Source organism: Passer domesticus, chromosome 1, assembly GCF_036417665.1.
Source record: "Passer domesticus isolate bPasDom1 chromosome 1, bPasDom1.hap1, whole genome shotgun sequence".
Lineage (NCBI taxonomy): Eukaryota > Metazoa > Chordata > Aves > Passeriformes > Passeridae > Passer > Passer domesticus.
In genome coordinates, this window is record NC_087474.1 from 1,633,961 (window position 1) to 1,650,261 (window position 16,301).

General features: G+C 53.3%; 3 protein-coding genes across 12 annotated transcripts in view; 2 read left to right on the plus strand and 1 right to left on the minus strand.

Moving 5' to 3' along the window:
• Window positions 1-13: 13 nt before the first annotated feature.
• On the minus strand, window positions 14-1,471 carry MRPL55 (mitochondrial ribosomal protein L55). Of its 4 annotated transcripts, none has more exons than XM_064415825.1 (4): window positions 1,366-1,471; window positions 633-717; window positions 377-542; window positions 14-218 (listed from the first exon to the last, which is right to left on the minus strand). In XM_064415825.1, the coding sequence occupies exons 2-4, from the start codon at window positions 653-655 to the stop codon at window positions 75-77; spliced, it is 333 nt and encodes a 110-aa protein (XP_064271895.1). In that variant the 5' UTR covers window positions 656-717; window positions 1,366-1,471; the 3' UTR covers window positions 14-74. The 4 variants fall into 4 exon arrangements, with proteins under 4 accessions (XP_064271895.1, XP_064271906.1, XP_064271923.1 ...); XM_064415836.1 differs by having other exon boundaries at window positions 633-736; window positions 1,366-1,464; XM_064415853.1 differs by lacking the exon at window positions 1,366-1,471 and adding an exon at window positions 1,167-1,185.
• Window positions 802-11,021, plus strand: GUK1 (guanylate kinase 1). Of its 5 annotated transcripts, none has more exons than XM_064415476.1 (8): window positions 802-826; window positions 6,513-6,626; window positions 7,327-7,368; window positions 8,097-8,193; window positions 9,063-9,201; window positions 9,979-10,063; window positions 10,345-10,430; window positions 10,844-11,021. In XM_064415476.1, the coding sequence occupies exons 2-8, from the start codon at window positions 6,515-6,517 to the stop codon at window positions 10,877-10,879; spliced, it is 597 nt and encodes a 198-aa protein (XP_064271546.1). In that variant the 5' UTR covers window positions 802-826; window positions 6,513-6,514; the 3' UTR covers window positions 10,880-11,021. The 5 variants fall into 5 exon arrangements, with proteins under 5 accessions (XP_064271546.1, XP_064271619.1, XP_064271685.1 ...); XM_064415615.1 differs by lacking the exon at window positions 802-826 and adding an exon at window positions 1,518-1,559; XM_064415406.1 differs by lacking the exon at window positions 802-826 and adding an exon at window positions 2,433-4,515.
• A 1,431-nt stretch (window positions 11,022-12,452) lies between these two features.
• The window catches only part of GJC2 (gap junction protein gamma 2), a 43,672-nt gene continuing 39,823 nt past the window's right edge, over window positions 12,453-16,301 (plus strand). Inside the window, exons 1-3 of one of the 3 annotated variants that reach the window (XM_064415868.1) lie at window positions 12,453-12,596; window positions 14,043-14,214; window positions 14,701-14,776. The gene's annotated coding sequence lies outside the window, so the exon portion shown is untranslated. Of the gene's footprint in view, window positions 12,597-12,758; window positions 12,778-14,042; window positions 14,215-14,700; window positions 14,777-16,301 lie in introns of those variants that run through there. The other 2 variants (XM_064415961.1, XM_064415900.1) reach the window with 2 other exon arrangements.

Here is a 16,301-nt window from a genome sequence, read left to right on the forward strand (position 1 = left end):
CCACACACGGCTATACTCGTATATTTTTATTTATACATTTATTTATAAATTTAAATATTTCTGGTTTCAGCGCTTCACTTCTTCCAGAACTTCTTGTAGGTGTCCAGGTCGATGCCCTGGAAGGTCTCCTCCTCCTTGGCCTTAGGCTTGCTGGGGAAGTGGCGGCGCAGGCGAGCCTTGCGCTCGGCTTCGGGCAGCGTGTTGCTGTCCAGGGGCATCTGGGGACACGGGATGAGACCGCGGGGACACGGGATGAGACCGCGGGGACACGGTGTGACATTCCCCATGGACACGGTGTGAGCTCAGAGGGACATGGTGTGACCCCCCCCGGCACACACCACGAACCCTTGTGACAGCCACGCCGCCGTGCCCGTACCATGAGGATCCTCTTGGGCTCTCCGTAGCGCAGGCGGACGGTAGAGCCGTCGGTGCTGACGAGCAGCGTCGGGTAGAGGCGCCCGTAGCGCTGCCGCTGCAGGTGCCCGATGGCGGCGCGGTTGGAGTTGCTGCGGGCAGCGAGCGGCGGCCGGAGCAGCAGGGCACTGCCGGGGGAAGGCGGGGGACAGGCGGTGTCACCGTGAGGGAGCCCCGGCAGGGCGCTCCCTCAGCGGGAGAGGGCAGCCCGCGCTCACCTCAGAGCCCGGCTCGCCGCCATCGCGGCCCGCAGCGGGGGGGACGGCTGCGGCGCGCGGAGTAGGTGACACACCTAGGGACACCCTGGCGACAAGAAAAGGGTCTGCGGGGTGACAGCGCCGTGTCGCCAGCACTGTGAAGCTCCCACGACCGCTCCTCAGCACGGAGAAGCTCCATGACAGCTCCCGCCATGGTGTGGATCCCCCCGCTCCCGCAATGGTTCAGCCCCACGTCTCCCCCGCCCTCGCCATGGTTCAGCCCCGCTATGGTTCCCCACATTCCCGCCATGGTTTATCCCAACCACTGCCCAGCCATGGGTCAGCTCTGTGCTAGCTCCCCCCTCTCCCCGTCATGGTTCAATCCCATCGTCCCCCCACACCCACCTTGGTTCAGCCCTCCCGCTATTCCCCCCATTCTCGCCATGGTTCAGCCCAACCACGTCTCCCCCCGCCCAGCCATGGGTCACTTCCATGACAACTCCCCCCTCTCCCCGTCATGGTTCAATCCCATCATCCCCCCCCCCCCACACCCACCTTGGTTCAGCCCTCCCGCCTCTCTCCAGCCACGGTTCAACCCCACTATGGCTCCCGCCACCCCAGCGTGGTTCTGCCCAACACCGCCGCGGTTCAGCCCATGCTGTCCCCCCCGTTCTCCCCCAACTCCATCCACCATCACGGCCCTGCCAGTGCCGCCTGCCCCCCCCCCCCCGCCATGGTTCAGCCCCTCGCTCACCCCCGCCGCGTGGTCCGTCCCGCCGCCCCGCACTCACGTGACGGCGCGCTCCCTCCCTCCCCCGGGGCCCCGCCCCCGCGGTGACGTCAGGCGCGCGGCGGTGGCGGCGGGCGCGCGCGGGGGCTGCCGGGACCGCCCCCCCCGTCCCCTCATGATCCTCGGGCGGATGCGCGGGGCGGGGATCGCCCGGGCGGGTGAGCGGGGATGGGGCCGGGACCCCCGCGGGGGCCGCGACACAGCGGGTTCTAACCCGAGCAGCTCCGTCACTCGCAGGGGTCCTCGGCTGAGTTGGCCTCGGGGTGTTCAGCCCCTCGCGGGGGCTTGGAGTGAGGAGTCCTGGCCGGCTACTGGGGTTCTCAGCCCCTCACAAGGGCCCTTGGCTGAGGGAGCGCTGGGGTGCCGAGCTCCTCACGGGGTTCCTCTGCTCAGGGGTCCCGGGTGCTCAGCCCCTTTTGGGGGCTCTGCATGGAGGAGTCCTGGCTGATCTTGGCGTGCTCAGCTCCTTTTGAGGGGCTCTGCACTGAGGAGTCCCTGGCTGGCTTTGGGGTGCTCAGCCCCTCTGGGTGCCCTGCATTGAGGAGTCCTGGCTGATGTTGGGGTGCTCAGCCCCTCTGGGTGCCCTGCATTGAGGAGTCCTGGATGATGTTGGGGTGCTCAGCTCCTTTTGAAGGGCTCTGCATGGAGGAGTCCTGGCTGGCTTTGGGGTGCTCAGCCCCTCTTGGGTGCCCTGGATTGAGGAGTCCTGGCTGATCTTGGGGTGCTCAGCCCCTCCTGGGAGCCCTGCATGGAGGAGTTCTGGCTGATGTTGGGGTGCTCAGCCCCTCTGGGTGCTCTGCATGGAGGAGTCGTGGCTGATGTTGGGGTGCTCAGCCCCTCACAAAGCCCTTGGGCTGAGGGGGTCCCGCTGCCCCCAGGATGCTCAGCTGCTCAGAGGGTCCTGGACTGAGGGCCCTCAGCCCCTCTGAGGGGTCCCAGGCTGCTGAGTGCCCCTTGGGGGTCTCTCGGCTGGGGATGCCAGGACACTGAGGTGCTGGGGGAGTCCGTGGGGTAGGGTGAGGTAAGAGGGCTTTAGGGATAAGCATCCCTCAGGAATCCTAAAACAGGTGTGGGGAAGTGGATGGCAAAACCACAGCTGTGTGAGCTTCACCTCTCTAGAGTTTTCCCAGGTGGGTGAACTGGTTTCATCCTCCTGGTGGGTTCAGCTGCCCTGGTTTACAGGAGGACATGGATTGGGAATAATGGGTTTGGAGCTCCCTGGTTTCTGCAGTGACCTGGAGCAAGTGGTTTGTGCTGTGTCTGCAGCACCACCAATCCCTGCAGTGGAGAGGCTAATTAGTGCTTTGTAGGTAATTATTTCCAGGAAAAAGGTGGCTGAGCTCCAGCTCTGTGCTGCTGTGGGATGCTCTGCTCCTCATGGAATCAGATCCCTGCAGATAATTCCCTGTGTGTCCCAGCTCTCTCCCTTTTTGGAACTTGTCCCAAATCTTACAAAGGTGGGGGTGGCACCTTTATAACAAAGCTGCTAAAAATAGGGGTGGGATTATAATCCTAATCCAGGAGACCTTTCTCAAGGCTCCAGGGAAACCGTGCTTTAATCTTCTTTTCTTCTTCATAAGGTGGCTTTGCCTTCCCTGTAAAGCCTCTCTGCTAATCAGTTTTAATTTGTTTAACTCTTATGATGTCTGTCCTTTGCTTCCCTGGTTACGTTGCCAGCTGTGAGGTGAAATCCAGGGTGAATTTAGCAGGAACCATTCCTTGCCTTGGGGACAACCTCCTGTGACCACCTTGTCTTTCTGCAGCCCTGAGGGGTTTATGTGGCTGTTTGTCCTCAGGCCAGGTGTGGGAGATAATTAATATTGTTAATTAGTTGGGCTGTTCTCTTGCTGATCAGCTCTGCAGTGGTTTTGGTGGGTTAGGCTGGATCCCAACCCATTTTTAGGAAACCCTCTGTGCTGGATATTTGCAGATTGGCTGCTCTGAAAATGCCAAAATCTGACAAAGGGGGGAATCAAAAACTGATCTTCTGCCTAAAATAAACACATCTTTGTGACATTCCTGCTGCAGCCAGCTTGGAAATGTGATGCACCAGAGCATTCCTGGAACCAACAGGAGAGAGAAAAGCCCCATATCCACCAGATCTGGGGTTTGGGGGTTTCTTTACCTGTGGTGTGTGGCAGGGATGGGGGAGCAGGGAATGAGGGCAGGAACATCCTGGGATTGCCCTGGGAGCTGTGGCTGCTCCATCCCTGGCAGTGTCCTGGAGCACCTGGGACAGTGGGAGGTGTCCCTGCCAAGCTTTAAGGTCACTTCCAGCCAAACCATTCTGGAATTCTGTGGAATTCCCAGTTTGCCATCTTTCCTCCTGTGAGGCCCCAGCCCCAGGGTGGGATTCCCTGGGAGTGGAAATGCCTTTTGTTCCCTCTCAGTTTTCCTCTGCAGATCTGCAGCAGGAGAAGGGATTCACCAGGGAGGCAGCAGGAAACACCTGCAAGTCTTTAGGTTTATTTTTAGCTGTTGTGAAAGAAGTGAGGCGTGACCACAGCCCAGGTGTCTTTTCTCTTAATTTTGAGTATTTTGAGGAGGGAAAAGGGGGTGAAGTGGAGGAGAGGGTCCCACTGTGGGAGTGGTTTGATCTGAGCAGGAGAAGGAGTTTTCCCATCTTTGTGGTCATGGAGCTGTGTGGATTTGGTCCAAAGGGAGAGCAGTGCTCCTGCAGAAGGAAAGTGCCTGGAAGTGTTCCAGGTTGGACGGAGCTTGGAGCAGCCTGGCCTAGTGGAAACTGTCCTTGCCCATGGCAGGGCTGTGGAATTAATGTTCTGGAAGGTCCCTTCCAAACCACTCCAGGATTCTACACAGACAGAATCCTGGGGACTGCAGGGACAGGAGCAGCTTTGCTGTTTTCCATAATCCCAGCCCAGCAAGGGCTGGCACCCCTCAGCCTTTGGGGCTGTGGGCTGCAGCTTTGCCAGCCAGGAGAGCAGAGGAGGAAGCCGGGGGAGATTAAAGCTCAGCAGGGTTGTTCTCATTGGCCACCTTCAAATTGCAGCTCGTTAATTAAGGCTTTAGGAGCTCACAAATAGCCCAGCTCTGTCCCCAGGAGCTGTGCTGCTGCCACTGCTTGCCTTGGCTGGAAGGGAACACAAGGAAAAGGTAGGGATGTGTTGGAGCCTGCTCCCAGCCCATTCCTCTGCCCAGTTTGGGGTTGAATGGAATGGTGGGAAGTGATTTGGGCAGCTTCACATTTCTGCTAAGGGCATGACATTTTGAGGGAGATGAGGGGAAAGCTCTTTTCCTTCTGGCTGGGATCTGGGACTGGGATTTGTGCATCTTGTTGGCACAGCTGGGTCCTGGAAGGGAACCTGGAAATCCAGGCTGTCACTTTGGGGGGGTTTTGGGGTGCTTGTGCAAGCTGGTGTGTGATGAGCAGCATTGTTTGGGGGCAGATGTGTTGTGGGGATGTCTCAAGGGTGGGGAATTAGTGTGGAGTGTTTTCCAAGGAATGCTTAGACCTCACCTGATGGAATTATGTGGGAGAGAAGAACTGTGAGGGCCGGAGAGAAGGAAGTGCTTTGGGTAACTGCTCTCCTCCCTTGCTGCAAGCACTGAGTACCATTTCCCCGGTGCTTTCTTCTGCTATTGAACATTTATGCAAAACCTGATTTTTTTTTGGAAATTACAGAAGTTTGAGGACCAAGGGAATGGTAGGAAAGCCCCCAGAGGACTCCCTAGAGTTTGTTCAGCCTTCTGTTTTTGGGGTGATGGAGCCTAATCTGGCACTGTGGTGATGAGATTGGTCCTCCCAAGATTTCATCTCTTGCATCTCTGAGGAAAAAAAAAAAAAAAGAAGAAGGAATGAAGGAATTTCCGTATGGATGATTATGGACCGTGGGTGTTTTCACTGCCCACGCTGCCGCCACCTCCTCATCCTTTGTGTTAAACCCCGACCCTCGGCGCAGCCTGGGATGAGCTGCGGTCAGACGAGGATCCTCAGGGAGGAGAAGGAAAAGTTGTGTAATTCTCCGGCTGTCGAGGGAGGAGGATTGAGGGATTGAGGGCTGGGGCCGGGGCCGGTCCCGGCGGGATTAGCCCGCGGCCGCTCGGTGAGACAGCGTTTGGCTTAGGGCTGCTTGAAAAGCGCTGTGTAAGGTCGGGGTGACATTGCTGTGAGCCAATTTAAAATGGAAAGGCATTAGCTGCCTCTTGGCTGGTGGCTGCCAGGCCACACCCAGCCCGGGAGGATGAGGAAACGATTTTATTGCTTGCTGAAAGTAGCTTTTAAAATGGGAAGAACTTGTTTGATTTGTTCCGCTCTCGCCATCACTTCTGGTTTGGAAGCTGCTGATGGATGAGGGTCCCTGTGGTGGCCCCACACCTTTACAGCATTTCTTCTTTTTCCCATGTGGATAATTAACCTTTCTTCTCTCCAGAGACACAGGAACATGACACCACTTTTTATTTTTCTTTTTTTTTTTCTTTCTGGCTGAAGAAACAACTGCAGCAAGTTGTGTGGCCCCAGGCTGCCTTTTCTTCACCTGTACCAGGATCTGTGTACCAGGATCTGATCTCTGGGATCTCTTTCTTTCTTGCCATGGAACACCTGCAGATGGAGTTGGTGCTTCAGAAAATGTGGGGATGAACACCTGGGCATGCTCCTGACAGTGATTGCACCTGATGCTGTTGCAAGGGTTTGGGGGTTGGTGATGCAAAGTTTTATCTGCAAACTCTGCTTGAAGCTCCTTTCCCCCTGTGAGGGAAGGCACTGGGACTGTTCCTCTGTGTCATGACTCCAAATGCCATCAGGCACAAATGGGATTTTGTTCCTTTTAGAGAGAGTTTTCCTTGGGATTTTGGTCCCAGTGAGACCCAGCTGTGATGGAAAACAGCTGGCTTCAACCATCCCAGTTTCCTCCTTCTTTGGGTTACATCCTATGAGTTTAACCTTTGTCTCTTGAGAAATGTTCCCGCACTCCCAGTACTTTTTATCAGCTCTAGGCTTGTGATTTTGCATCATTTCAGATTTTCCTGCAGAGATTTGTTCCCAAGGGTAAAGGATTGGTGCCGTTTTGAGGGGCTGAGCACTCCTGGGAATCCACAGCTGCCTTTCCATGTGTGTTTCTAACCAGACCCATTTTTCTGTCTCTCCCCAGTCATGCAGGGACCAAGGCCAGTGGTTCTGAGTGGCCCATCAGGTGCAGGGAAAAGCACTTTGTTAAAGAAATTGCTCAAAGATTATGAGAACATCTTCGGCTTCAGCGTCTCCCGTGAGTATCCAGGGCTGGGCTGAGGAGCTCAGCAGTGCCAGCTCAGAGCCTCTCTCTATTTATACCCCAAATAATGGCTTTTCATGGTTTGGCTGTGTCCCAGTCTGCCTGTGAGCTCTTTGGGATGTTTAAATAATTCAGGGCACCTTTTACTCCTGGTGTTGTAAACTTCCCAGGTTTAGTGACTCCCCACATCTCTAAACACAGCTCAGAGAGGAAACAAGATTCTTCCTAGTGATTCTTGACTGTGAAAGTAACAAAATCCCCCCACATTGCTGCTTAAAAAGCCATTTGATTTTTTTCCATGGAGCTTTGTAAGGTGTTTTTTAGGTCCATTTCCAAAACGTGTTTTAATGTCCCAACACTTTGTGCATTGAAAGTGAAATCTGTGCTTTGAGATCTGGATTCATTCCACCATGAAAGAATAAAATACTGAATGTTTAAAAATCTAATGCTATGGGAGGAGATAAAGTTATCCATTTTGTGTGTGTGTGTGACATCCTGTGTTCCTTTTTCAAGGAACATATCTCACTCCAAACTAAACCTTATTTCCTCCCAAATTGCCTCTTGGTGGAGATTTTTATCCTAGAGATCCACGTGCCAATTAGACCCTGGAATTTCTTTGATCCTACAACACCTATGGGTGATGCACAGAATGTACAAGGCTGTTTTTTCTTTTATTTCCCTTTTTTTCCTGCAGATACCACAAGGCAGCCGAGGCCTGGAGAAGTGAATGGCAAAGGTGAGCCTGCTGCAGTCAGGTCTGTCTCACTGGACTCTCCAAATAACTCAGGTTTTCAGAGCTGGGCTCTCATTTTGGGTACTGTGCTCTGAACTTGGGTGATTTGATTTTCCAAAATTCCAGGTAGTTCTGAGGAGATCTCCAATGGCCGTGGCTTTGGGAAGTGCAGCTGCTTAATGAGATGGTTTTAGCTGTATTAATTGCTTGTGCCCAGCTGTTTTCTCATGTATTTGCATATTTAAGAAACAACCAAATGAGGTTCGTTCTTAATTTCCAATAGCAATTTTCTTCCTGAAGTAAAAGGAAGGAATTTCAACAGAAGATTGAGAAATATTCCTTTTTAGTTAGTTTGGTTTTGATGTTCCCTTTTATCTCCCTCTCTCTCATCCCATTCTGGTCTTTAATTAGAAATCCTTTCAAATGAAAGGCTTTACCATTCCTGCTGTAATGTGTCCCACACCTGTAGGCAAGGGAGGAGATGTTCCCACTGCACCAGGAATGGGAAAGGATATAAAAATGGGGTAGAGCAGCATTTTTGGCCACACAGAAAACTCCAGAAAGTTCTGAGCAGGTGTTTGGACAACGGGTGTGGAAGTAGGAAGTGAATCCTTGTCTAAAACAGATTTTTAGTGTCTTCTCCCCCAAAAACCCACGGGTGTCATTTTGACCATGAACTTTACCTTCAGAATGTTAATTTCTGTCCATTTTTCCCATTTTCCCTTCTCCAGATTATCACTTTGTGTCCAGAGAGGAAATGCAGAAGGAAATTGATGCTGGTGAATTTATCGAGCACGCGGAGTTCTCCGGGAACATGTACGGGACAAGGTAGGTCAGGTGTCCCTGCCTGTGCCACGGGGGCTGGAATTAGATGGTCTTGAAGATCCTTCCCAATCCAGACTATTCTGGGATGCCAGAAAATAAATACAGAATCTCTCCAAGCCCCTGAGGATGTTCCTGCTCAGATGTGGGATAAATGCAGAGTCCCTCATGCTTAGGATTGGTGAGAACTCCAACTCTTCTGCTTTCTGCTCCCTAAGTCATCAGTGAATTATAATAAATGATTAAAAAGCTTGAAGCAATTCCCCATGTTAGGGAAGAGAAATTGTCTTTACAGTATACAAAAGCCACCACTTGAAAAATTAAGTGGAGAATTAAGTTCATCTTTTGACTCAGATGGAGCATCCATGTCCATCCAGCATCCTTCAGGAGATGGATGGACATCTTCATCCAGGAGAGCATGTGGACTCAGTGGATCTCAGTGGAGAGAAGGGGAGTTCTCAGTGGTTTTGCTCTTTGGTGAAGGTTGTTTCCATGTTTGTCACAAAATCCCAGGATGGTTTGGGTTGGAAGGGACCTTTAAGATCATAGAGTTCCAACTTCCTGCCATGAGCAGTTCCCTCCAGGTGGAAGCTCTGCCAAGGCAGGAGTTCATGGACATCCCACCCATCCTGTGGAACAGTCACACATGATCCATCCCCACACCTTCCAGCGTGGCTTTGCCAGCCTCTAGCAGGAGACTGCAGCTCCCTGCTGCAGCCAGAGCAGTGACACCTGGAGAAAGTTTTACCAAGAGCAGGGCAGGCTCTGTCCTCTCCTGCCACACTCCGGGGAGCCCTGTGAGGTTCCCCCGCTGCCGGAGGGGACACCCCAACCCCGCTGGGCTCTGACCCCCTCCCTGTGTGCTGTGCCCCCAGTAAAGGAGCTGTGCAGGCCGTGCAGGCCCAGAACCAGATCTGTGTCCTTGACATCGACATCCAGGGCGTGAAGAACATCAAGAAGACGGAGCTGAACCCCATCTACATCTCGGTGCAGCCGCCGTCCATTGAGATCCTGGTGAGCGCCCGCCTTGCTTTGCCCTTAGCAGTTAGAGGTAATCAGCATCTGCAGCCACGGCTCCCCCTCCCCTCAGCAGGGCCCTGCTCTAGGTGGGGAGGACATTCCCAAGCTCAGCACCACCCAGCCCAGCTCCTCTTCCTGTGTTTTGGTTTTTTGAGTCCTTCCTCAGTGGTTTTTACGCCTCGGTTATGGGCTCCACCAGTCTTTAAATGCATTAATTGTGTTTTGTGCTGTGCTGAGATTTGGCTCCACAGTTAAAATTAAACACAGGGAGGCTGGTTCTGTGCAGCACCTTAAATTCTGTGCCCCTCTGGTCTTACCCTGTGTAAGTGATTGCAGTGGGACTCTTGCAAGCAGTGGAATCACTGTTGTGGTTCAGAGAGGGATGAGGACACGTGAGGACAACTCCTGACTCTCCCCTCTTGCTCTCAGTACATCAGGCAGGCTCTGTTTCTCGTTGAGTTTGTGGAGGAGGAAGCCAGCAGCACCAGATGCCAGAGCCCAGCAGAGAGATCTCATTTCCAGCAGTACCTGGAAAAATAAATAAATGAGAGGGAGGTAAAAGAAACCTGGGACCCTGAACTGTGGGTAGGAGATGTCAAGCCCAGTTTGGCCACTGGTTTGCACTGGGCTGTGAGTGAGGCCCCTCACCCCCTTTGCAGGGTGTTCTCACGTGCCCGTGGTCACAGACAGCACCAGCCTGAGGGTGGGGGTGGATTGTGCCTGCAGCTTTCAGAACACTCCCTTCCTTAATGTCTCTGCCCCTGGGTTTAGGAGAAACGACTACGGGACCGAAAGACGGAGACGGAGGAGAGTTTACAGAAGCGTTTGACTGCAGCCCGTGTGGACCTGGAGCTCAGTGAGTCCTTGCAGTGGTGTGTGCTGGGAGGGGATGCCTGGGTGATTTGGGAGCAATCTGGTTCGTGCTCTCCAGCAGGGCTTGCCATGAGCTGAGTTGGATCACTGCTGCATTTCCCACTGCAGTTCCTCGGGGGAGGTTGGCAGAGCAGTTCATTAGCAGCAGCTGATGTAATAATAATACTGAAAAAATCATATTAAAATGCCATGGGACTTCATGCATGAGAGCTGACACAGGGAAGAAAAATTGTCCTCTAACTCTGTCCTCATCTCCTTCCCCAGGTAAAGAGCCTGGGCTGTTCGACCTGGTCATCATCAATGATGATTTAGAAAAGGCCTATTCCGAATTGAAGGAGGTGCTGCTGGAGGTGAGTCCTTGGGGATTTTTCCACCTCACTCCTGGGCCAGAGAGGTGAGGGTCTGTTCTCAGGCAGCCACAGAAATGTCACCTCATCCACTTGGTCTGCTTTGAGCTGCTGAGGGACAGATTGAGTACAAGTGATGATGGATCTGTGGCCTGAGGGTGGGAAATTAATCCAACACAATCCTGAGTTTGGGCAAAATAAACATTCATCCCTAGGTAGCAGAGAAGGGGATTCCTGTTTCTGGAGCTTCCAAGTCAAACCTTGCCTTGTCCCTAAAGGTGAACTCAGGGCTTGGTCCTGTCATGCTGTGGAACTGCTCTGAGCTGTTGGTCACTCCTGCTCTCCCACGCTGTGAAACCAAGAGCTGTTTCCCATGGAGTGGCAGATTCTCAGTCTCTTCCCTGATCTCCTTGCAGGAAATCAAGAAGACCCAAGAATCCAGGAAGTCCTGAGCTGGCCCTGCCTGGGCGTTTCAATTTTGCACATCATTCCCGAAGCACGTCGCAGCGTTTTATTCCACAAGACATTCCCTTTAGGCTGCTCCTACCCCCAACCCACCCTAGGATGTTTATATTAAAAGGAAAGAAAAGGAAACCTGGTCATGCTTGTGCTTCTGTTCCCTGCCTGCTCAGCACGTGCTCCCCCAGATTTGTACCTCTGGGTCCTTTGGGAGCTGTCAAAGGGCTGAGCCCTCCTGGAAGGCTGCAGAGAAGCTGTTGGGCTTGAAGACAGCAACAAAATCCCTTTTCCTGGGGGGAATCCTCTGCATCCATAACTGTTGCTTGTACAGGTCTCTGTTCTGACACTTAGAGAGCTTTGCACTTCATTTCCCAAGTTTTCTTCAGCTTTAACATTGATGTTTTTGTGAAACTTCCAAGCCCTTCAGTCCCTCCAGCAGGACATATCCTGAATGTCCTTGGGCTGGCTTCTCACATGTGAAAACTGTGGGGACAAGCTGGGAGAGCTGGGAATGTTCCCCTGGAGAGGAGAAGGCTCCAGGGAGAGCTCAGAGCCCCTGGCAGGGCCTGGAGGGGCTCCAGGAGAGCTGGAGAGGGACTGGGGACAAGGATGGAGGGACAGGACACAGGGAATGGCTCCCACTGCCAGAGGGCAGGGATGGATGGGAGACTGGGAATTGGGAATTCCTGGCTGGGAGGGTGGTGTGGGACTGGGATGGAATTTCCAGAGCAGCTGTGGCTGCCCCTGGATCCCTGGCAGTGCCCAAGGCCAGGCTGGAGCAGCCTAGGGCAGTGGAATCCTGGAACAGGATGGGCTTTGAGGTGCCTTCAACCCAAACCCTTGTGTGATTCCATTCCATGGGATGACCATTCTGTCAGAGCTCCTGTCCCACAGGGGTGACTTCAGCTGCTTTACCCCAAAGCCCACGAGCAGCTGGGCCCTGCAGTGTCGGGCTGGGAGGTTTTCTCACCCAAATCACATCTTACCAGAGCAGCTTTGCACCTAAACACTCCATCTTCGGGTTTCATCCTCTTCACATCCCATCCCTCCAGTTTATCCAGCTGCTCTGCAGTGCCTCTTGGTCCAGATCATCTCCAAACCTCCATCCACCTTATGGACAACAAGCAGAAACCCCCCTGGGGCCACCCTTTTAGTGCCTTTAATTCACAGCCATGATTTGATGATTATTTTGCTAGTTTACCTTTCTTGGACTGATTTGATACATCTTTCCTAAATTTCCTAGAAAATATCACATCCTGTTGTGGGATTCCCACTGCTTGGTTCTGGAATTGGCTAAACAATGAGGAGAATCCTGTGTGGATTCATGGATTCGTGGTGTGAACCACGCAGGCTTTTCCTGTGCCATCAAGCGACGGGCTCTGATTATTGGGCTCTGATTATTGGGCTCTGATTATTGGGCTCTGATTATTGGGCTCTGATTATTTTTCCTTCTGAATCGTGGGATTTCGTTACAATTTGAGGGACGCGCTTGCAGTGGGAAAAGGTCCCCTCTAGATGGCAGGAACGGCAGCGGGAATGCTCTGGAGTCGCGGAGCAGCAGAGCAGGACACGGCGGCCACCTCGCTCCGGGGCTCTGCGGCCACCGCGTGGCACCTGCGGGGCTGTCACCCGATGGAAGAGCCCGGCTGGCCCTGCCCATCCCTCCTGCCAGCGCCCCCGGCCCGGCCTCGGCTCATCCCGGCGGGACAGGTGAGTGCACCGCGGAACGCGGGCCAGGGCAGCTCCTGGGAAACGGGAACAACCCCTTTGGATGGTTTGTGTCCCCCTTCTTCAGGGGCCAAAATGTCCCAGCCTGGTGGGGTGTCCTGCTGTCGCTGCTGTGTGTGATGGAGCAGATGGAGAACGCCTGGAATGCCAGAGCTAACACGAGGTGACGGGATGGCAGTGGGAAACAGAGGGAGTGGGAATGAGTGGTGGAGCCAGGCTGGTGCCCAGGCAGGTGGCACAGCTGGGGAGCATCTCCAGGGAGTCATTTTGGGTGCCTCTCTCCAGGTTTGGTATTTTGGAGGTGCCGTGCATCAAATCCCGAAGCTGGGTGGGTACAAAGGCACGTGTTGGAGTGAGTTTAATTCCTGCACCCTCAAAAATGGGATGTCTGTTTGTTAATTGAGTTTGCAGCCATAAATGCCTCTCTGGCTCTGTGGGTTTGGTACTGGCTCATTAAGGTATCCCATTCCCACATCCCTGGGGCAGATAAGGACCATGCTGAGGTTCTCCACAACTGCAAACATCTGCTCCCAGTGCTCCATGTAGGGCTGGGATTGAGGGATCATACTGGAAAAGTGAGGATACAGGAGCCTTCCAGCCCAGGGGTTCTCTGTGATTAAAGATGCTCCTCCTGGAGGAACATTTTCCCACCCAGATGTCCCAGGCAGGAAGGTGCTGTTCCCATCTCGGGGTACACTCAAGTAAAGGAGCAGGCCTGCTCTTGGGTTGCTGCCAGAAATGTCAGAAATAGGGATTTTATATAACCAAATATTCCCTGTTCTGTCAGACTGAGATAAATTTGGACAGACTTCAGCTTTTTTCAGCTGAGATGCTTTGGGAAACGTGGCAGCACCTACATCCCTGCAGGAGAGGGATGCTGGGGGAGGAAGAGGAGGGCAGGGGATGGTAAAAGCTGGGATAAAACCTGCCCTGGGAGCTCTCTTGTCTCTGGCTGAGAATATTTTGCAGCCGATGCCAAGAAAATAACAACGCCCTGTAGCACTTTTGCTTCAAAGCTGTTGCTTTGCAGTCATTGCATTGTTTTTTGCTGAATCCAGGCTGACATGCTGCTTTTGGGGCAGGAGCTGATTATTTTCCCCCATTTTTTTCAATTTTCCTGCCAACCCAAGCTCTTTGGCAACAGAAACACTCCTTCAAGGAGTGAACTCTGCAGTGGCTCTGCTCTGACCCAGCAGCACCCAGCCCCTGCCTGGGAAGGATGTTGTGCAGGCATTCCCCAAAGCCCAAACCACCCAAGAAAAGCTGGAGCCACACTCCAGGACACCTTGAAGCAGCCAACATTAGCCCAAAGCCCATTTTTCCCCATCCTGATGAGCCCAGAGACTCGTCCTTGCCGTGGTTTTCCTTGGCATCTCAGTGCCGTTGGAGGCAGCTCTGATTTTCAGGCTTCCTTCCATTCCACTGCAGAAAGGCACCGCGGGGCAGAGCTGGCCTGGCAGATAATTGGGCAGCCGGCGTAGAAAATGAGCAAGGAGGGGAAGAAGGAGCAGGAATAATCCTGATTTTCCTGCTTGTCCATCAGCATCCGGCTCGCTCCGCGCGCGCGTCTCCCACGGCAGCGCCGGGATTGAGCAGCCAGGTATGGAAGTGAGAGGGGATGTGCTCGTGGTGGGGCAGGGGGAGGGTGTGCTGTGGGTGTCTGAGTGCTGCCAGAAGTTATCCTGGGAGGAAAAAACTCCTGGGATCTTCTGGAGAGGCTGTTCAGTGGGGGAGGCTGTTAATTGCCACCTTTTTTGGCAAAGATAGCTTTCCTGCTGTATCCATGAAGGAAACATCTAGGAAATCCTCCTGCTGCCTGCATGGCTTCAAAGAGGAGAGCAGGGAATTGGGGTCTCATCCTCATCCCTCCACAGTGGAGCCACCTGCCCATGTTCCCCAATCCCCCAGGGTGCAAAAACCTCTGGCAGCTCCCAGCTGCTCCAAAATGGATAAAGAGCAGTGGAACTGCTGGGAGCAGAGGGAGGTGGGCTCAGGGTGGATTTCCCCAGCCATGTGGGTCCAGGGGTTTTTTCAGGGTGATGTGATCCACGCTGGGTGTCCTGATGTCCCTTGTGCTCTCCCACAGGACAGGGAGGTGCCCACCACGCTCCAGCTGCTGCCACCTCACCCTGAGGCTCCAGCACCACCAACACCCACCACAGGTAGGTCCCATTATCCCACAGCAGCCAAAAACCCTCCCTGGGATAACTGATCCATGTGGGACTCAAATGGATCCGTGCCAGTGTTCTTTGACCATGGTATTGCTCCTCCAGGGCTTTTGGCCAAAGCCAATTTTTTTCCTCCAGGGCTTTTGGCCAAAGCCAATTTTTTTCCTCCAGGGCTTTTGGCCAAAGCCAAATTTGCTCCTCCAGGGCTTTTGGCCATAGCATTGCTCCTCCAGGGCTTTTGGCTAAAGCCAGATTTGCTCCTGCAGGGCTTTTCTCTGCCCGTGCTGCTGCTGGGAAGGAAGTTGAGCGGGAGGACGGAATTTTCTGCCGAGCATCCCGTGGCTCTGGATGCTCCAGGCTGCTCGTAGGAGTTCTGCCGTGCCCATCAGCTCCACGAGGCTGAGAGTGGCCCTGGCAGCTGGCTCAGGAGGCCGTGCCTGCCTCGCTGGGTGCTGTATTTGGGTCAGCCACATCGACTGGATGTGCAAGTGTGTCATCCCTGGAGAGCGCGGGACGCCGATCCATACCCGCGGCCGGCTCCGGCCGGGATGGCACGCACAGCCTGGCACCCTCCCCCTGCCCAGCCTGCCCAGCCCTGCTCCCAGCCTCCAAAACTCAGGAATCCAGCACAGGCTTGGCTTTTTCCAGCAGCAGCAGCTGTGAGTCTGCTTGTCCCGGACATGAGTCCAGCCCTGTGAATAAGCAGGAGCCATCTGCAATTCCCATTGTGCCGTGGCAACTGGTACAGCCACCCCAAGGACCGGATGCGTGGGGAGTCAGGGATGCATCCCCCTCCTGATGCCTGGTTCCTCTCTGTCCAGCCACAAAAAGGAGGGAAAACAGGATGTTTTTCTGGATTTTACTTTCCCCATCTCTGGAGATGCAAAGAGGGGACAAAAAGGCAAAATTTCAGTATCCAGGTGGAGCTGGGCAAATATAGATTTATATTCCTCAATTTCCACATATTATCATTTATTTCATAATAAATACATTTATTATAAAATAAAAAAAAATTATATTATTTTTATACATATAAAATATTATATTTATAAAATTTTATTTGGTTTATTTTTAATAGGGTTTATTTTATTGAAGCCATGTGGGAATAAGACCTCTGGGAGCTGGGTCCAGTGGGCACAGGGAAGGTGCCCAAGTCATCAGCCCAGCATTAATTTGCAGATATTCCCTGAAATGTCAGGGGCTGCTGCTCCTGTTTGTATCAGTTCTTGATGGAAAACAAAAGTGTCTGTGTGGTGGGCATTGAACTTTTGGGATGGCCTGGCTCCCTGATGTGGGGTCAGCATGGAGGTGATGGAAAAAAACCTCAAAAATCCAAAAGCAATGCTCCAGTCACCACCAATGTGCTGACCTGGATATGCTGGGTATAGGATGAGAAAATAGAGGAGATTTATTATTTTTCCTAGCTGGAAGTGGAGGATGTGTGACCTGCACCCCTTGCTCTGAACATGCTTGAAATACTGGGATGCCTCCTGGATGTGGGGGGAGAAAAAGCACCCCA